The sequence below is a fragment of the Anopheles moucheti genome, chromosome X, assembly GCF_943734755.1.
Source record: "Anopheles moucheti chromosome X, idAnoMoucSN_F20_07, whole genome shotgun sequence".
Classification (NCBI taxonomy): Eukaryota; Metazoa; Arthropoda; class Insecta; order Diptera; family Culicidae; genus Anopheles; species Anopheles moucheti.
Genome location: NC_069142.1, coordinates 5,777,477 through 5,799,032, shown reverse-complemented (window position 1 = coordinate 5,799,032; position 21,556 = coordinate 5,777,477). Strand labels below are relative to the sequence as shown.

The following is a 21,556-nucleotide window of genomic DNA, read 5'->3' as shown; positions in this document are numbered from 1 at the left end:
GTTCTATTAATTGGTCAGGTCCGGCTTGCATTTCCCATATCTGAATAGTCAACTCACTTGCACGGTAATAATGGAAATATGAACTCAACCAGCGTTGGATGAATCTTCGCCGACGTAAATGTCCTAACTTTACAAATTGTTAGTCCGTAGATGCTTCAGCGAATCTTCAAGATCTATAAACCATCAAGATCCACAAGAATCCTCAAGTACCTATAAGATGACTTCATCTGTAATTCAGAAGTAAAAACGATTTTTTTTAACTGCTAAAAATCATTCTTCTGGAGAGATTCTGATTTCTTATTCGTGAATCTTGAGGAGTCATGAGAGCACTCCTAATTTGAATGACTCCTTCTCTAAAGATTCATTAAGCACAACACTAAACCCAACCCTTACTTAGTGGCTGAATTGTACATCACCTACTGTAGATATCAACCGCCTGATAAGGGTTGCAAATAACCAAATTGCAAGAAAAAGTCATTCGCTACTCAACCTTATTACTTCAAGAATTAGGTAATCCACCTCCCATACACTATCAGATGAGCGGTTCTTCAACCATTCACTTTGTTTGCTTTTTGCCTGTGTCGATCTCGAATCTATCCAACCTCACCACAACTCTGTGCGTCAAGCACGATGCAATTATCATCCAACGGAATGCGTGCTGTTAAGCCCTTCAACGTCGTCTCCATTTGTCACGCTAGATGACGCTTGGCAAACGTTCAATTGGGATAGCTTTATATATATATATATAACTATATATTAACCGCAACAGTACATTAATTAGCATCTAGCCGTGGAATCTATCCCATCAGGTTCCGCGATATCACCAAACCCCCCAGTGCCTACGTGCGCAGTGTGCCCTTTTTCACGATGGGTGAAAAATTCCTCCCGCGTGCCAAAAACGGACAACAGCAAGCGAAAAAAAATTGCCCCCTGCCGACCGGCTTAATTGTTACCGATCGGTGTGTGTGTGTGTGTGTCCCACTTGCGGACGTGCCTAAGCATGATTAATCTAGAACTGTTACCGATGCACGATTAATTAGCGCGTCTCGAAGCGAATCGATGCGCGAGCTGACAAGAGCGGTTTAGGATGCTTAGGGCGATATTTTGGAATTCTTTTGAACGAATAGAAAAAAAAGGCACACACACACGCATCTGCGGGGGGGAATAATATACCAGCAAAGATTTGCACCATTTGAGGGTGACCTTCACGTTTCCAATTTCTCGCCTGTCCAACCTGGCTTAAATGTCGACACGGGAATGCCAAAATGGTTTTGTCAGGGGTATACCAGCATTTCCCAAGAGAAGACATTGGCTAGTAACCATTAATTGCTGATGAAATTCAATATTGACGTACACGGTGAATTGTTATGCTCTTCCAAATATATCTACGGGCTTGCGGAACCCTACAACAGCAACACGACACGCGGCGCGGTTGAAGGTGCGATTGGAAGCGATGTCTAAGGTGAAGTATCAAATAACGCGCAACGCTGCCGCTGATTGTCACAAGACGTTCACAAGACACGGATTTTGATGATGTTAAGATAGGCAAGGCGCCCATCACCCATCATTGTTGCGGTGCCGACATCACGCGATTCTAAAAACAGCACTCGACAACACCTGGTGCTACATCCTGTATGCAGCCTCCCGTACGTGAGTCACGGGATATCCTCCGGCTTTTTGCACGTAGTTACCATGGAGAGAGTGATGCTGACAGTTGCCGGAAGTTGTCCGCATTTAGATTCACCGTCTTTCGTTTACAATTTGCATATAGGGGTAGAAGGATGGGAGAATGTGAAGGAGGGTGTTGGAAAGTGAGCAAAGAGGGGGTTCTAAAATGACAACAAATTAGTTTACCAGCTAGGCACGCGGGCTACACTGCCGGTCGGTGGCCTGGTTTCGTTCACCGTAAACAACCTCCCTCTCGTCTCGACCGCAGCTCTGCCACCCCCGTGTACGTGAAGACATTCGCGAGAATTCGCAACACACCAAGCAACACTAGACAACAAAAGATGCGACCGGCGGGATGTTGCTGTTGTATTTCTTTGTTCGTAAGTAGATCAGCTGGCCAATCGGACAAGACATGAGCACAGACATTCTATCGTGTCTGTGCTACCGGAATGGCTGGTCGCTCTCTACCAACGGCGAACTCCTGCCGAGACGAGACCGTTCTATGGCAACGGGTCGGCGTGAAGTTCATTCATAAAAGCGTCCTCACTGTTATTCTGTTGCTTTTTTTTCTCCACCGTATACATAAGCCACTATACAAACAGCCAGAATATCAGTAGGACCTCTTGGAGCATATGATATATTACGATACCAACTGTTTTTTTTTTCTTCCTCCCTTGGTCTAAACTGCACAAAGCCCACAGTGAGAGTCGCATCGCTTTTCGGGCAGGAGAATGTTTTATCAATAACTCTCGGCACTGATACAACCGGCGTGTGTCGCGTTATTTATACAGCTGGAACCTTTCGTGGAGTGAAGTTATGCGGGGTGAAATCCCCGACACTGGCCAGCCTAGGCAGCGTGTTATAGCATACGAAGATACGCCCGAAAAACCGAACTCCAATTCCAGCCTGCCCACACCATCGATGTGTCGGAGGATTTGGTGCATCTACCCAGTTCCTCAACGGCTCCACTATCGCCAGTATTGGCGTGCGAAGAATTTTTTGAGAGGCACACTCTTGAAGCAGTCTCTGTACCGTTTGTACCCGGGCAGTACGTAGACATAACTTCACCAGTGTCACATCACGCGACCCCCCGAAAGCGGGGCACTCATCGGCCGGGGAGAAATGTGCTCCAGCAGCGGTAGTTTGCCAACTACTGCTATTAGTCGCATCGTGCGGGCGATTAGCTGCAGGCGAGATTACGTAAAATGGTGCTCACCGCTAGCAGTTGTTACGGTGCCCATTTGCATTGGGCGCAGGTAGTTGGAAGATGTGTCTTGGAGGCGACGGCCCACTCGGAGAAGTGACTTTGGAATAGTTTTGCAAACACACGTGCGGTGTACGCGTCTCCTCCTCACACACAGCGGAGCCAGGCTCGCAGAGATTCGGCCGATCTAGATACCTCCCCAATCGCCAAACACAAAGATAAGCCGGTGCGATCCGAACCTGGTGCTCCATCTCCAACAACGAGGTGATAATAAAATTATCTTATCGACGTTAATTGCCGCGTGTGCGCGAGGTGCGAATCGTTGGTGCGAACGGAAAACCGTTGGTCAGTAGCGGTCAGTCGTTTTGGTTGGACGGTACAACCAAAACCGTTCGTGACAGTTGGAGTTGGTGCAGACGACACCGGGATTTACCAGAGCTTTGCGCGTCACTTGCGCGTTCCGAGCGGTGAGAGCGAGGAGTCATCCAGACTAGCCTGGCAGTGTCTAGCAAACCAGTGTTCGGACAGACTTTTGCAACGACAGTACCGAACCGGATCCCCTGCTTCTCCCAAGATAGTGGAGGTTGCGGGACGCAGACACGGCGTGGTGCAGTACGAGACTACACACGAGATCTAAATTTAGTGCTTCGCACCCGAGTAACCTCCACGGATCGGATTCGCTCCCGGCTTGTGTGCTGTGCTTGTCTGTCCACCGAAACACTTGGTTCCTGTGCCTGGTCATTGGCACCGAACCAGCGCTCGACTTCGACACCCATACACAAGCAACCCAGAGACAGTGGAAGGGAAATATACCGTGTGTGACGCCCAGCATCAACAACACCCCAAAGAAAAATCTTTGCCGAATCGTCTTGTTGTGGATCAGTTTTTGCGTGCTCACGAACCGGCGCACACGGAGTTCAGCAGTAACACACCGGGGTGTGATTGTTTGTTCGCGTTAGATCAAGTGATATTGCGACCAACGTTGCGTAGTAGCGTATCGTAACCGTGTCCATCCTGTCCCACCCTCTCAAAAGTTAGAACGTTGTTTGGTTTGGCACAAGCTGCCCCAGAGCGTCACTTCCGGCACGTTTGACACAGACACACACCGCGGATATTTGTCGGGATCTCTGCCATCAACAGCTCCAGCTCAAGGGTGTGAGTGGTGTTAGATATTCATATTCAGGTGTAAATAGGACAGACCACAGCAGTTTACCGACATGAGTGCCCGTGGAGTGTTGCTCAAGTGTGATATGAACTCATCCTTCGATCAACCGGATCCGGCGATCATCATGTCACCACGATCACCCGCCATCCTCCTCAACGATTACTTCTCACCGGAAGGTTAGTTGTTGCGTGCTAGTGTAAGTGTGTGTGTGTGCGCGTTTTTCTTTGGGGCGTGTACGTCTAAAGAGACCTACTGCAGTCTCTTTAGATGGCGCAGTAGTAAACCTGGTACCGATGCTACTGATGTCCGAGAGAAAAAAGGAGATATATTTTACATATCTGAGAGTATCTCCGGGGGAAAATATAAGATGGAGAAGACGGAGTGAGATAGAAAGAGAGTGAGTATGAGAGAGGGAGTAGGTGAAACAAAATGGAATAAATGTCAAGAAAATGAAAGTGGCAATAAATCACACACAATGAACACATCTAGCAAGATTTTAACGTCACTTCATACAGTGTCAGTGACCGGGTGGGCATAACTCTTCACAAAATGGATGCTTCGAAGCAAACATTTCGCAATGTACTGTGCTGCGATCTAAAATAATAAGGTTATTTCCCAAAGTTCTACACAGCTAACGAGTAGTCTTACTGATTCCCGTATCACGACGTACCTATCGAGGCTGTTAGATTCCAAACGGGAACTTCTTCAAAGCGTGACGTTCACGCCTCACACTATCACCCGTTTGTATGCGTACCCGACCGGTCGTAATCAGAAGACCCAAGCAGACTTCTTATCAACGATGCTCACGCTGCGTGCTCATCTCAATCCCTTTTCCCATTCCTGTTTGCCTTCCCTGGTCAACTGCCAGACGGCGCCCGACACTGGAGATATAGCCGACAGGCTGCCAATACTTCACCGCACGATCGAGCGGGTTTGTTTGGCCGTTGATCAAGCACATCGAACGATTCCATCGATCCCGCCCCACTGAGACCAGTCCGTAGCGAGCTGCTGATGTTACCGGATCGTGCCAGTGGTGTAGTGCTTGCGTTTTAGAAAATGTACCGCAAACGGGAGATTAATTTTAACAAGCAAGATTCGCGCACCCTGCTGCAGGTGCTGGATGATCAGAAAATTATGGAAGCGATGAAACAGTCGCGACTGGCTGCTGATGCGCAGGCAACGTTAGCGCTGGTGGATGTTGAGGATATTGAAGATGATGGTAACGGTGTGGTTGTTTTCAGAAGTCTTGGAGCTATTTCTTGGAGCTGACCATTCTTGGTGATACTTATTTGACGCAATTTTCGTTTCATCCACAGTACAGGGTAATGAGTCTCCGGCAGGTCATGCAGGGGGCGGCGGTGGTGGCGGAGGAGGTGGGGGTGGAGTTCTTAGCGGTGCTCTCAGTCTATCCCAGGAGGATATCGTTGGTGTGCTGCCCAATGAAATCTCTGCCCCGTACGAGGTTCCACAGTTCCCGATCGAGCAGATCGAGAAGAAGCTCCAGCTCCAACGACAGCTAAACGCCAAGTAAGTAGAGTAGTAAGTTCCCACCAGGATCGCTCCTCAAAAACAGAATCTCTCCAGTACGGTTTGATTGCTTTACCTGCCGGCAGAGGTGACAAAGTGTGGAGGACTTATTACGCAACAGAGTTTACCTTTGTGGGTGAAGGGTAGTGCCCGTATCAGTAACGGTCCAATCTTAGGTGTCGAACCTAAGATGAGTGATGGGGATTTTGCGTTCTACCTCCCCCAAGAAGCCATTGCCTGCGATGGTGTTTCATTTTTAGCTACGGGCACGTGTCCAGCCAGGCTGGCGGTTATTCTGGCATGAGAACGTAACTCTGCCGTTACGGCATATATCCCGCGCGATTCAGATACATACTCCTTGTTATTACTTCGTTCCATCAGCTACTTCCCAAAGCACGGAGTGCCCCTGCGGCGTTTGAGTGGCAGCTGAGTGTGGCAGGCACGCAATCGTGACGGACATCACCGCAAACCTCATTGCGTGCAGGCAGGACTGGGCTAGCATTCGGAAGTGAATGTGTCATTATGATGCGTTGGTGTTGTTTTTGGCTTTTTGTGCCTTCCCCCAACGGGCACCGGGTGGACACTTAATCCAATTTAAACTACCCGAACTCCAAGAACGCGGACAGTAACAGCACTGTTGCAGCAGTACGAGGTATCTCTCCGGTCGGGCAGGACCATTCGCAAGAAGAGCTGCATTAGCTAGACATTACCTTTGCCAAACGTCGTTGGTAAATTACGCCAAACAGTTTGTGTGATGTTGGGAAGTGCTATCGATACGAAAAAATGGCTCTCGGAAAGAGATCTGCTTCGGTGGGTGTTTTTACTCTGTCTTGTTTTTTTTTTGTTGGAGAGATCCTCCAAAAGTCTTACATAGATTACAAGACACGGATCCGGCGGAAAGTTACCTCAAGTGTATTGCCAGATTTACTGAAGCCTCTTACTCACTACATTAGGCTTACTGATAAGCATCATGCAACATACAGACGGGCAGCACGAGGAGCGATAACGACGCCTTCCAGTATCGTCACCTTCAGCATCAGCGCGCCAGCTTCGGCTCATCTCAACCGACACGGATAACGCCCTACATCCTGGACAGCAATAAACTCTCCTGCCTTGTTTACCGCCTGTGGTTAGTTTTGTGTGATTACGTTTTGAGTGTGTGTTGCAGTACATTTCTGCATTCCATACGCAGTTCTATTTTTGCATCACACTTTCGTTCGACTGAGCCCTTGGTGCTGGTAGCCTGCCGACGCAATACAGAAGCAGTGCTGATAATTAGTGAATTGGAAAAACGATTGACCGATCAATTAACCAATCGATCCGTGACTGTCGGAGCTAATACACCCTTTACTTCCTATCCCGCATACATCGGCTCCACTTCTCGCCATTTCTCCACGTCGTCCGATTAATGTGGCTGGTGATGAAGGTGACGCTGGCATAGTATCGCTCATCAGTGCTGCTGTACAGCTCGTTTCGTGCAGTTCATCCCGTGCATCCTTCGTGATCTACGAGAGTAGTTCTAGTTTTGATTACCTCTCCATCTCTTTCTGTCTCTCTCTCTCTCTCTCTCTGTTGTGATCTTTCAACTCCTAGAGTGATGGAGCAGGATAGGCACTCGATTGCACCGGAAGTACATCCGGACGAACAGCTGCCGTTCGACGAACATGATTTCGTCGCCCACTTCCAGCGGGTGTCGATCTCGGGCGAAGACACCAGCGGCGTACCATTGGACGATCTTGAGCGAGCCTCCACACTGCTGGTGAAGGCGTTGGAGCTACGCGAGAAGTATATGCGCAACTCGCACCAAGCGTTCCCCCAGACGACGGCACGCTTCCTGAAGTCGACACACTCGAGTACGATCACGCACCAGGAACGCAAATCTATCGCTGGTAAGTAATATCGGTCGTCGTAAAAGGTCGTCTAAAACCTCAAGAAAACCATTCAAAAATTACTTATTTTGGAGATGGTAGTACATATTCGGTCTACATGGTCAGGGAAAAGCCCAATTTTTCAAAACTTCTGACTCAATACCCAGCTCTTTTACGTTTTACTCTGCTTCTTTACTCTCTTTTTTCACGTTTTGTTCTTATTTTTGTATATATATTTTTTATTCTCTTTCCACTTTTTGTTACACACACAATGCCTCGCCCGTTACCGCGCACACATTCTGCTCCCATGTGTTTCGTGCCACACGTACGAAATACGTCCACTTCACTCTTATTCTGCACCTTTCGTGACCTTTTATTTGCCGTTTTCTCTCGCCGTACTGGTTAGTTGTTGTTTATTTTTTGAGACTTTTTTTTTGTTCTTTTTCTTACCTTTTTAATTTTGTTGTCAAGCTACTTTTTCCTTATGTTTTTTTCTTCTTTTGTTTATGTTTCTATTCATTCCCATTACTCTTTTCTAGTTTTGTTTAGATGTTGAGATATGTTTTTGTTTTGTTTTTTTCTTTTATGTAACTTTCACTTTTTTTTGTTTTTTTTGTTTACGTCTAACTTATTCTTTTTGCCCGTTTGTTTTCTGTTTATTACCACCACTTCTACCCGTTTTTTTATTTTATTTCAATTGTATCGTTTATTGTTTTATGTTTGCAATTCAGCCCAAATCGATCAATTCAGTTTGTTGCAAGTTGGAAAGCCGAAAACAACACCTTGTTCCGTTTTGAATTTTAGTGCTGTATAAGCCCTGCACCTAACAGTTCCATTGTTGTGATTTTTTTGTTATTGTCGATGTATAACTACATCACGGTAGTGCTCGCGAGTCAGTGTAGTACGATAGTTATACAATAGCCTGTTGTTGTTCATAGTGCTGTAATCTAATCGCTCGTAAAACGTGTGAGCATCCATGATAATACACGTGAAGAGCATGAGCGCCTGTTTAGGGAGAATGCGATAGAGTCTGCATCAGTTGCAACGAGATTCGTGTAAGATGGCGTTGATTACTTACTGACCTGGTGTCACTTACCGAGTCTCGTCTATGCTGCGCCACGTGGAATGATATTGCCTGATGTATTACTGATCTTATCTTTTTTTGTTCGCTCTCTCCTCCGTTCACTTCCTCACATGCGAACATCTTTACAGACCATCCAGTGAACCCGCCCCAAAGCACGCAGTCACCATGGGTCGTTGATATACCGGAGGACTTGAACTACAGCATCCGGCCGGTGCACGGTGTGTTTGAGGTGTTCCCAACCGCAGACACAACGGAACCGCTCCCTTACCATTACACACGTCTGCCCGACTTTGTCCAGGACATGCAGATGATGTGCTCGATGATTGCGGACGGGCCGCTGAAATCATTCTGCTACCGCCGGCTGAGCTATCTGTACTCCAAGTTCCAGCTGCACGTGCTGCTGAACGAACTGCGGGAGCTCGCGTCGCAGAAGGCGGTACCGCACCGTGACTTCTACAACATCCGCAAGGTGGACACGCACATCCATGCGGCGAGCTGCATGAACCAGAAGCATTTGCTACGCTTCATCAAGAAGACGCTGAAGAACAGTGCGGACGAGGTGGTGACGGTTACCAAGGGTACACCGATGACGCTCGCCCAGGTCTTTCAATCAATGAACCTGACGACGTACGATCTGACGGTGGATATGTTGGATGTGCATGCGGACCGCAACACCTTCCACCGGTTCGACAAGTTCAACGCAAAGTACAATCCGATCGGTGAGTCGCGGTTGCGCGAGGTCTTCCTCAAGACGGACAACTACCTGAACGGCAAGTACTTTGCGAACATCATCAAGGAGGTGGCGAGTGACTTCGAGGAGAGCAAGTACCAGAACGCCGAGTTGCGGCTGTCGATCTACGGCAAATCGCCGGACGAGTGGTACAAGCTGGCCAAATGGGCCATTGACGGTAACGTGTACTCGGACAACATCCGCTGGTTGATACAGATACCGCGTCTCTAGTGAGTATATGCTAATAATAAGCACTATTTCAGTGGCTAGTTTGTAACCTGTTTCTTCCTGTGTTCGCTTTCCAGTGACATCTTTAAGACGAACCAGCTGATGTCCTCGTTCCAGCAGATTCTGGACAACGTGTTTAAGCCCCTGTTTGAAGCGACCAACAACCCAAGCCAGCATCCCGAGATACACACCTTCCTGCAGTATGTGATCGGGTTCGACTCGGTGGACGATGAGTCAAAGCCGGAGAACCCACTGTTCGACGGGGATGTGACACCACCGGCCCAGTGGACGGACGAGGAGAATCCACCGTACGCCTACTACATCTACTACATGTACGCCAACATGACCGTACTGAACCACTTCCGAGCGGCGCGCGGCATGAACACGTTCGTGCTTCGACCCCATTGTGGCGAGGCCGGCCCGGTACAGCATCTCGTCTGCGGCTATCTGATGGCGGAGAACATCTCGCACGGGTTGCTACTGCGCAAGGTGCCGGTACTGCAGTACCTTTACTATCTTGCCCAGATCGGTATCGCCATGTCACCGCTGTCCAACAACTCACTGTTTCTGAACTACGACCGCAATCCGTTCCCGGAGTATCTGGCCCGCGGGCTGGTCGTGTCACTCTCCACCGACGATCCACTCCAGTTTCACTACACCAAGGTAATGGAATCCATCAAATACGCTACTCCTCGCCTCTACTAACCTGTGCTTTGTGGTATATCACCCATCCAGGAACCACTGATGGAGGAGTACAGCATTGCGGCACAGGTGTGGAAGCTTAGCTCGTGCGATATGTGTGAGCTGGCGCGGAACAGTGTGCTGATGTCAGGATTTCCGCACAAGATGAAGCAGCACTGGCTTGGACCGAACTACACGCGCGAAGGTGTGGCCGGTAACGACATTACCCGCACGAACGTACCGGACATACGTGTCGCGTTCCGGTACGAGTCGCTGCTAGACGAGCTGGCCAACATCTTCAAAGTGAACAACGAGCAGAAGATGCAGTACGCCGCACAACAGTAAAAACCACCGCGCAACACCCGTCCGCACATTCTTGGGCCCGTCCTTTTCTCTTCGTTGTGCTTTCTCAATCACTCCTCTCTCTCTCTCTCTCTTTCTCTCTCTCTTTCCCTTTAACATTCTATTTGGTCTCTTTGGCCTTTTATTCACTGTTTGGGACGGGCCCTGTGACGAGGTTTGTGCGTGTATGTAACAAGGACTATCGTTGTGATAAAATGGTACACCCACAGCTTATCTCGATGGTTTCATGCGTTTCTTGTGAGTGTGCGCTTGTGTGTGTGTGTGTGTGCTTATTGTTTTCTTCGTCTTCTTCCTGGTTCTTCGAGTCTTCATTACTAGAGCAATAGCGGCTCCTTCTTACTCGTTCGTTTGTTGTTGCTAGATTGTGGGTGATAAGATCGGACAACATAGCAGGTTTTCAGGTTTTCCAACGTCGGCCTCCATCGTCGTTTCGAACCGCTTAGCAAACGGGTCGACCACTCTCATTAATTGTAATTTTCAATATAAAAACCAACCAAATCATTAGGAACCAATCGTAAATGAAATAGATACAAACACACACATTATATAGCAGTTAATAAAGATACACTATTTATATATAAATCTATATATCTATAGAGATCTATATATATATAGAAATATATATCTATATACATATATATATATAAAGAGATACACAGAGTGATGCGATTTTCTTATGTTTTGTTTTTCCTCTTTTCTGTTCCCTTCCTAACGCACTAGCGTGTAAAGTTGCATTTATTCGTGAATACATACGGTGTCTCGCGCGCGTTTATTTCTTGCAACAAAAAACCAATGTCTGTTTATGTGTCTTTTTTTTTCCTGGTGCTAGAAAACGAAACAATTGCCTAACCCGTTTCTTTTTCGTCCGTGTCAAATCCTTTTGCCACACGCGTGATCTATCTTGACCAAATGAATTGCACATTGATTCTCACCGATTGGCTGGTTAGTGGAGGTCTCATCTGCACCTTGTGAAGCTTTCTGTCTTACGATGTGCACACAGGTGGTTTATCTTATTCAAGCTTTTGGTATTGGTTTATTATAATTTTAGTTACTATTCAATTGTTAGAAAATAGGTATAATGAGGCATGCGGTATCTTCTGCATATCTTCACAGTGCGCTCCATTATAAGTGTAAATGAACACCATCCTCATTAAAAATATGACTCCATTATTAATTTACTCGCTAGCTGAATCATGAGGATAAGCATTGATCAAACGATAACTTACTACTTGCCAGCAAGTACACTCGGAAAACGGGTAAATAATCTCGTCGGGTTCAACTGCTCTTGCCAACCTAAGCCAACAAAACTTTAGCGCATTAGCAGCCAATGCTACACATCCATCCAGTTGAGAAATCCTAACTTAACTTCTTTTAAAAATTGTCCTTACTTCGGTGTAATAGGCAGCGTATTCGTGGAGAATCGTTCGACAGAATTCAATCAAAACAGCTATACAAACTGCGTACGTTATCGGAGCGTCATCACCCGTGCTGATGACATTGAAATGCGTGCGTGAAAACGACGCAGTACGCGATATTGATTATCTGGACAGTGGGGGTTTGCGCTTAATATATACCTGTGTTAAAATCTATACGTTTAAAGCTACCAGAATTGACCTATACCGAAGCGACCGGTTTCTTTGCGTCGTATTGCAACACCCACACAGACGGAACACAAATGGCTGCCGTGTGCAGCTTAGGCTTCAAAATGGCGAGTTCATGCCGAGCTTGGTACCGAAGTCAAGCCTCGCTCTGCGAATGTAGCGGTTGTTGACTCTGTGGCAAGAATAGAAACAACACGGATTAGGGGAACAATTGTATTGTGGCACACGGCATCGATACTTACTTGATCTCTTCCCACTTGAAGAATTCACTCGCGAGAAAGGTTAGCAGCACGGTAAGCACGATGCACAGCACGATCGGCCAGACGCGTTCCATCTCCTGCCAGAGGTAGCTGTCGGTGCAGAGCTGTAGCACGACCAGCGTCAGGTGGACCAGCAGCAGCAGTGCCACCACCGACACCCAACAGAGATTGCTCAGCGGGCTGCGCTTGAAGCAGTTGTAGTCGCGATGTACGAACGATGCAGATATCGTAACGAAGTGCAGTACGATGCCGAGCAGAATGAAGGACCGCGCTAGATGTAGATCACCGGCCAGCGCTTGCTCGGGTTCGCCGATGTCGCGGTGTATCGTTGCCGCCTGCGTACCATCGGCAGCATCATCGTCGCGATTGGTGCCCAGGCCACGTCTGGCAGTATCACCACCGCTGGCAAACAGTTCGATCGGGTGGGACAGGAACGTACAGTACGCGAGCACCAGTACGATGATCGCAATGGCAAACTTGATACCGTAGCACCAGAGCACAAACAGCACCAAGCGGGAGGTGAGTGTTTTCTGCTTCTTGCCGGTCGCTCGCTTCATCAGTGCCGGATCTGGTTCGACGCGGAGCAGCGTCAGTGCAACGAGCGGCACCACGATGCACATCAGGTAGAGCGTGTGCAGCGGTACCACCATCGGTGGAAGGGACAGTATAGCGGTGATCGTGTTCATAATGGCGAGTGATGCCCCGCAGCACGCCCAGTACTGCACGCAACTCCACAGTCCGGCCATGAAGCGGCGTGACAGCTCAATCACCGCCACGATCGAGATCGGATCGTCCCGGCAGGTGGCAATCGAGCAGGAGATCGAGTTCAGTATGCGGCTCAGGTAGACCGGCGAGATGGTTTTGCAGCGATCGGGCAGCGGCGCACCGACCGGTGAAGCACCCGCACCGCACTGTCCCGGCCCCGACCGGGCCCGGTTGTTGTAGATGTTCGACTCACTGTACGCCGGGAACTCTTGGCACACCTGCGGGTAGAGCGGTTCGATCGCGATCGAACAGTCGCCCTGCAGGAAGATCTCCGAGTTGGAGTTGGATGCGGACGAACCGAGACAGACGACGATCTCACCGTACTGCTGCATGATGTTGAGCATTTCGCGCGTCGCCTCCGCCGAACAGTCGGTAAACAGCGACACCAGCAGCGGCACATTGTCGACGTGCTCCAGATGGGGCCGAATGTTTTCGATGCCGCGCGGCAATTTCGCCCGGTTCGACATGTCGAAGTTGATCGGGGCGCTCTGCTCGGTACTGTCGGTGAGACAGCTCAGCGACCGACAGTGCCCACCGCCACCGATCACCTTCTGCTGCTGCTGTTGCTTCTGATCCTGTTCGGCCGTGTCACACTCGCCGGACGTGGTGAGTCCGCTCGGGGCCGGTGACACCCGGCCACCACCACCCGACTGGCCCGGTTCGAGCAGACTGTTCGAGTCCGGGTTTGAGATGGCGCCCGGTGCCGACGAGCTGAGCGGTTTCGAGGACTCGAGCGTCCCCGGCATTAGCAGCGCATCCAGCAACCGCACCCGCTGCTCCGCTCCACACTCCCCCGTCTCGGACCCACCATTGCCCGTGTCCGCACCGCCGTCACCGCCATCGTCGCGGGTAGGCGTCGAGGCACGGCTGTCCGCATCGCTCAGCAGCGAGATGTGACAATTCCACCCACTCTCCAGACCCATCTTCTCCGAGAAGACGCGCGACCGCAGCTCGTTCTCCTTGCTGAAGTGCACGAAGCGGATGCATGCCCGCTCGAGCCGCTCGATCAGCTGCACAATGTCCGTCTGGGCCTGGTACTGCATCGTGACCATACCGATAAACACCTGGTGGCACTGCATACGGTAGCACCCATCCACGTCCGAGATGTCGTCGTCCCGATTGTCCGTAAACAGCAGCGAATCGGTCGAGATGGAATGGTGCGCCAGCGGTGCCATCCCACCTAACCCACCCAAACCCGCACTTCCGGTGCGTAATCCACCTCCTCCTCCTCCTCCTCCTCCTCCTCCTCCTCCTCCTCCTCCTGCTCCTCCTACGCCACCACCGCTAGCATTATCAGTGCCACAGTCGGCGCAGCCGATCAGGGATTGGCCGCCACCGACCAGATCGCTGTAATTTTCCCGCCGATACAGATCCCGCCGATGTTTGCTCTCCGGTGGCAGCTCCATGTAGGCAACACTGCCACCTTTCGGACCACCGGACAGCGCACCGCTGATGCCGTGCCGCAGCGGCCGGTACGCGAACGCCGTGCAGTACGCGGTCAGTGCGGAACGCTGGTAAAAGTCCTGCGCACGCTTACGCTCCTTCTCCGTCAGCGGTTGCAGATCCTGCCCGTCCCAGTAGTCGTCGCAACAGTCCAGCACTATGTCGGCCGTACCCTGGGTGAGCAGCTGCAGCGAACCATTGTTAATCTCGCGCATCACCACCGAGAGCGAGTGCGGAAACGGTACCTTCACCTTCGTCGCCAGCTGCAGCGACCGGGCAAAGCGAATGTCCCGCCGCACTACATCCGGTTGCTGTTGGAAAGCGAAAGCACAGGCATTTGGGTTAAACATTGGACCAGTGGTCGGTAATAAGGCGAACGATCGGCAAATACTGTACCAGATGGCGATAGCTCGATATTTGACCTTCGAGCTGGAATATGTCCCGGGCCTGGGGCGAAAATCCGATCTGCTTCGCGAGCTCACACAGACATCGGCTGCAAGAAGGTTGTTGGGAAGGCATGAAGCCATAAAGCAAGCCAACACAATCAGTAAATCGCTTCTACATACTACGCAAAGACACACTCACACACACACACAGGGGCACATGGACACACATAAAATGGTTTTTGGAGGTATAATGCTTGGGGTTGAGCGAACCATCTAGGTCGAATCATAAGTCATATTTCCTTTTTTTTATAATTTCATCTTCCACAACTCGGACCAAGAGGTCCTGCACGCCAATTGCATATTGGTTGTAAGACAAATGGACCTCAAACCGAGCAGTATATATATATCATTTAGCACACCCCACTCTCAAATCTCCATCGTGGACACATTTAGTAAAACATTTAAAGATCATCACAGAAAAGTTCACACAGCAAAACAAACCGGAAACGAAAACACTCATGAATATAAGAAAAAAGCTTCTACATCATTCCAGTTTTGCTACATACAGTGGTAAGTGGACGCTAGAAATGTGGGCAAACAGAACAGGAAATCTATTTTAATGAAAAATATAATTAAGACATTATAAAATGCTTCGCGTTGTAGGTGCTATCAGGCTCGTTAGCTTGATACGTTTTACGTCATATATATCCGAACTTTCACATTATGAAATCCGAACTCTATTGTGAAGCTTTATTAATGCTTTGATTGTGAAGCTCAGAATTAACGTAAAGATCCTATGATCTTTGGAGATTCATTTCCATCTGGATGTGTTCATGAATCTCCAAAGATGAAGATTCTCTTCGATCTCATCTTGGATTGCATCTTTTTTTAAAGTAAATTCAAATGACACTTCACACTAAATTCTTCAGTAAATTTCCACCAAACGCTACCAATAAAGTGAAAAATCGAATCCATTTCATGTACATCAACCGAAACACCGATCGTCCGACGGTATGGTTACGTGTGAAAACAAAAACATTTAGTAGTGTAAAAAAGAAGAAACCCAAAAAAACAACGAAAAACAAACAAGTGCACCTACGAGTGTACTCGTTGGAGCGGTAGCAGCAACCATTAGGTACCCTATTAGTTACATGGCGATACGACAATGAGGCAGCATAAACACACGGTGATTGAAATGAAGTGATACGAAACGTTTAAACGAAGAGGATGGTGGGATGGTCGATGGCGGGCCCTTGGTTTGTGATTTGATAAGATAGATAGTTAAATTAAACAAAACCCAATCTTACGTTAGCTTCCCGTGGCAAAAGGTACCGTGTGGTGCATTCTTTTTGGAAGCAGCTCAATGAAAGCGGCGAAGAAAGTTGGAACACCAACACTTTTGCTTGTTTGTTTTTTTTTCCTTGTAGAGTACTGTTTACCTACTTTACGATAACCACCCCGAAGGCGAAGGAGCACATCTCGCACAACGAGAACGTTTATGATAAGAGTCTTCACATCTAGACTTCAAATTACTAAAACAAGGGTAAAACGTTCCTTTGGTATTGTATCTGGAAATATTAGCTGTATTGTTAAACATTTGAAAAACAATAAGTAAAGATATTCAACATCTTAGCTTGGCGGCCATTAACTGTATAGCAATAAAAGGAACGCAGCAGTGCCCCTACCATAGTATGATAGGGTTTAATTGAAAAAAAAAAACAAACCAACCAGACAAACAAAAGGAAAAATAAACTATACACGATTCGATGGTATGAAACGGCGGAACGGAAAACGGTAACACAAAAAATGTGGAACATAAAGTGATAATAACACCGAAAAACTAGACGTTGGTATGTCTAGTACATACCCATGCATAAAGCAATTCAAACTCGACTCAACAATCGCATACCGATTGGTGACCGGAACGAGATCCTTATCGAGCATCGCGGCTGCCGTCACGTGGCCACAGAACTTGGCATAATGGGCTTGCGTCAGTGGGCAGCACGTGTTTACCAGGATGGCGATACCTACGGATATGCAACAGAACGAACGATTATTGGCGATTCTTCTACCGCCGGTGATGATGGAACGCTGCTTACCGAGTGGTTTCAGCGAGGTAAGATGATTCTTGAAATCGTGATCGTCAAACTCTAGCTTGAACGGGCTGTGCTGGTCGTGCGTAAGATCTAGCACCTCCGCGATCGCACCGAGTGGTTCCTTCTGTGAGCTCTGTGATGAAAAAGACAGTCAAAATGTGAAAAAGAAACAGACAAATGGAAAGAAACGAACGTTATTAAGTATTAAGTTAACAAAAAAAAAAACAAAACAAAACCAAACAAAACCAAATAATCCAATCGGACGCAAACAGACGATTACTAGCTAAATAGCATATAAGAAACACACAGCGAGTATTAGACGTGTCTATGGCTTATGGGTATGTCTATGTTACTAAGATCGATCTAAACAGTTATCGAAACAGCGACATACATCTTTGTTTTACTAATAGTTTAAACCTATTAATAAAAAACTTCATATAAAACATAATGTATTACTCCAGCTAAATAATTCCGTATTTTTTTTGCAGCGCCTAAAACTTTGCAAACACTATTTACAAACACTACTTGTATGACAGCCGCCAAAGTTATTAGGTAACTGGTTTTTGTGCACTTTCAGTATGTACAGACTCAGATTTGTAAGCCAAATTAAGGAAAAACATAAAGGAAAATCTTACAGGGTTTTACGAGAAAGAGAACATTAATTTCACACTCTAAAAACACACACATACACCCAATAACAGGTTTATATCTACGCCCAAAACATTTCATTCTTGACCCTTGGGCTGTGCGGCTTTAATATGTTTAATATAAAACTCTGACTTGTGTGAAACCCTGTAACTCGAAAACCACATACAAAATGCATACATAGAGATAGAGACAACTACACAAAACTTAAACACAAAAGCAAACTGTGTTGAAAAACTGTTAGCCAAAACAACCACACACGCATCCTATCAAATTGGTAGCAAATCGCGCCTAAAACCAGCTAAGCCAGCGGGAAATTTTCTTAGAAAGAAAATAGAAACCCAAAGAAAACGAACATGTAAAGATAAACACGGATATAAAACGGACAATGGCTGCGATGGCTGCAGCACTAAAACAACGAGTATAGAAGAGTTAAAATATAGAAACGATATACGAAAGAAATAAACAAAGTTGTATGTAAAGATAAACCATAAACACTATTAATCACCAGCTCGATGATATGTGAGAGTGGGTGGTAATGCTCCTGGCAGCACTGTAAAATAATTGGTTTTTGTTTGGTAATTGAAATTAACAAACGGCGGGAAAGGGGTGTAAAAAGTTAGCAAAGTTCGATAGTGGTGAGGCGCAGTGGGCGGAATGAACGGGACAGGGAACGAGGATGCGATGGTGAATGATTTTAAATGAAGCAATCCTTTCCGTATTCATGTTAACATCATTGCATATGCCGAACAAGCTGTTTTTTTTACATTTGTTGTGATGAAATAATAATAAAAGATAAACAATTGAAAGCAGTCATTTGGCGCTTAACAACAACGAAATTTTACCGATCAAACCAAGCATCAACCCGGTCCTGGTGGGGAAGCTGAAAGGTCTGAAATAGTGTTGGATAAATCTGAATGCATCTTTCCACTAATGTCATGGCTCTTGAAAGATCCATCACTTCTCAAAGATTCATGACCACTCAAAGATTAATGAATTCGCACAAATTACTGAGGATTCAAGAATATTTTGAGAATTAGCCTAACATGTGGATGACTTTTCACTGAAGATTTACATTCATCTTCAAGGATTCATTCACAACACTGGTGTGAAATTAAAATGAAGGATTTTTTTTGGCGAAGGGCGGTACCGATTGTGGTTAAATAATAGTGTTCCGTATGCCAAATGCCCGGTGCAACTACAGCAGGAAGGATGTTGGATGTTGAAGGCGATAGGGAACGAATGAAAGAGATGAAATTTAGCATATCAACATGACATAGCTGGCCGTGCAGTAGAGTAAGTGTGCGGTGTGTGTAGAACCAGCGTAACCAGACATTAACAACCATACCTGCGAGTTAAGACTGCTCTGCTCGGATTGGTCCGTGTTATGGTCGCCTTCGCGTGCGTTCCGCAGAAAGAACACCTTCTCAGCGGTTGGATTTGGCCATGACAGTATACCTTTCTTATCAACACAACAAAGTGCCTACGGATAGAAGAAAAAAAATGATAGAAAAAAAAACACCCCAAAGTGGGCAAACAGTTCCCTGGTTGCGAAGCCTTACCGTTATAGTACCGAGCACCTGTACGACGCTTGCACTGCGCCCTAACAGTTCCGATCGACCCTTGAGCAGCTGCCACCAGTAGAAGAACACGGTACGACGGGGTAGCTTCACGTGGTCCAGATCGCCAGTCGGTGTGTCGAGATCCTCGGCGAAAGACTTTTGTGCCTGGGCGCGCATTACGGCCTGCGGGATCGATAGGAGCGTTTCGAGCCGCGCCACACCCCACAGATTGATTGATACCCAGAGCAGCGGGAAGATGAGCGGCAGCAGCGGAAGTACCGCAGCGGTCGGATTCAGCAGAAACACGTTCATCCAGTTGGTGGGCAGTTTACCCTGCAGATACAGCCCGACATTGCGCAGGAAACCGATCGACACGGTTAGGAAAAGGATCACACCAAAACCCCACCGTTGCAGACAGCGCGATACCAGCAGATCCCGCTGAAGATTGATGATGGTTTTCGGTCGATCGAGAAAGCTGTCGAGCGATTTGCGCAGTATGTCCAGATAGGGTGTCGCCTCGACCACACACACCAGATCTGGCAGCGGTGTGCGAGCGATCGGTTTAATCGGTGGATCGGTGGGTTGTTGCAGCCCGTACGTTTCGCCACACTTGAACCGTCGACCTCGTCCACCTACCTCCCGGCACGTCCCGGGCGATACCTGACCCGGTCGCATCACGATGTGATCGCCCCGCACCAGCAACGCCCAGGGCAGATTTACAACGTGCCCATCCCGGTACGTCCACTGGAGCGTTACGCATGGCGACAAAGGACTGCACAGGTGCGGATAGTTGTCAATCGTCCACTCCCTGCACAGCACTATACCGAGCTGAATTTCGTGCAAAACCGTACGCAGTTTGCGGAAGATTTCCGTCTGGCGTAGATTATTTTCACGCACCACAACGGCTATTGTGAGCAGCAGCAATGCAAGTAACAGTCCCGACGACCAATAATATCCCGTTACGGCGAGTGACAGCGCGCACAGCAGTGATACGAGTACCGGAAACCATCCGAGCGGACTGGTGGACGTACCGACGAGCGTCGAGCGTATCTTTTCCAGCCAAAACAACTGCCGGAAGCGTTCTTCGTGGCCGCTCAGCATCGATTGAATGTCGTCATGCAGACACTGTAGTGCATCTTTCGTGTGCAGCCCGATATGTTCGATAGCGGGCGTTTTCTGCTTCTTCTCCAACGGGGGTGCATCACCGCCGGCCCGCGCCGGACCACCATCTGCTGACCCGGCGACCATCCTCTACCGGTGACCCGTTGCCTATCCGCAACGACCATGGAAACACTGCCCGAAACGGAACAACCGCTCGGCGGGGTTGCGTGAAAGGTGATTAAATCGACCACGCGAAGATATCGATTAGTTTTGCCAGTTCGGGTGTGCTGCACACGTTGCCTATGCCTGTTGCTTATGGTTGATTGTGGCCATTGATTGAAAATTTACATAGCGACTCGTCCAACAAAACGTCACAAACCCTGGCCTGTGCGGTATTTTTCTTCCAGAGAACAGGAAATACTTTCTCTCCTCTATTTCTGTGGAAGCAAATTAAGTACGATGTTGCTACACAACTACACCCTATTTCGCACAACCTTATGTACAATAGAAGTAAAAGAAAAACAAAACAGATCAATCATTTATCACACAAATAGGCATGTTAGATTTACAGCAACTACCAGCTATTTATTTTCGGTGCAGACCCTTTTTTTCTTTCGCCTAAATACCCGAAACTCACGAGTGCAATGATAACAAAAGCTTGGAGATTGGAGCGCTGTTTGCTTTTGACAGTTCTCCCTGTTTACAATCGTAGTGACGTTTCGTTGTGAACTGCACATTCCAATGCTACACTCACTGCTGCAATACTTCACCCTCTGTCGGTGCATTTACATTTCGGGGTGAAAATTATGTTGAAAATATTTAGACAAAAAATGGAATACATACACAATAAAACATGATTCTTAATTATTTATCAAATTCTCTGTTTATTCCCACAAAATCAATAGGCTAAATATGTTTTGCTTGCTTTCTTTTTCGCTTTCGCCCTACATCGCTCTTGCTGTCAAATTCTACAGTTGACATTTAATTTTTCAGATTGGTAACCGCCTTTTCTATCAGTTCGTTGAAAAGCTAGGTCTTGTGTCGGGTGCTACTTGTTTCCATTTGTGGACTTTAATCCCTCAATTTTTTAATTTAAGAAGTGTTGTTTAGTTTCCATTGTATAGATTTTACTGATTAAACTTGACAACTAGACAATCGCGTGGCGCATATTTGTAAGCG

At 47.6% G+C, this 21,556-nt stretch overlaps 2 protein-coding genes across 2 annotated transcripts; one reads left to right on the top strand and one right to left on the bottom strand.

Annotated features, from left to right (window-relative positions):
- The first annotated feature begins 5,093 nt into the window (after nucleotides 1-5,093).
- Nucleotides 5,094-11,180, top strand: LOC128306335 (AMP deaminase 2). The gene is made up of 6 exons (XM_053043802.1): nucleotides 5,094-5,256; nucleotides 5,354-5,564; nucleotides 7,158-7,453; nucleotides 8,645-9,476; nucleotides 9,552-10,137; nucleotides 10,210-11,180. The coding sequence occupies exons 1-6, from the start codon at nucleotides 5,094-5,096 to the stop codon at nucleotides 10,498-10,500; spliced, it is 2,379 nt and encodes a 792-aa protein (XP_052899762.1). The 3' UTR covers nucleotides 10,501-11,180.
- Nucleotides 11,181-11,515: 335 nt separating this feature from the next.
- On the bottom strand, nucleotides 11,516-20,826 carry LOC128306334 (transmembrane protein 94). The gene is made up of 9 exons (XM_053043801.1): nucleotides 19,277-20,826; nucleotides 19,063-19,197; nucleotides 18,223-18,267; nucleotides 17,073-17,202; nucleotides 16,841-17,000; nucleotides 14,984-15,080; nucleotides 14,427-14,898; nucleotides 12,362-14,390; nucleotides 11,516-12,291 (listed from the first exon to the last, which is right to left on the bottom strand). Exons 1-9 carry the CDS (start codon nucleotides 20,522-20,524, stop codon nucleotides 12,219-12,221), a joined length of 4,389 nt encoding a protein of 1,462 aa, XP_052899761.1. The 5' UTR covers nucleotides 20,525-20,826; the 3' UTR covers nucleotides 11,516-12,218.
- Between the last annotated feature and the right edge of the window lie 730 nt (nucleotides 20,827-21,556).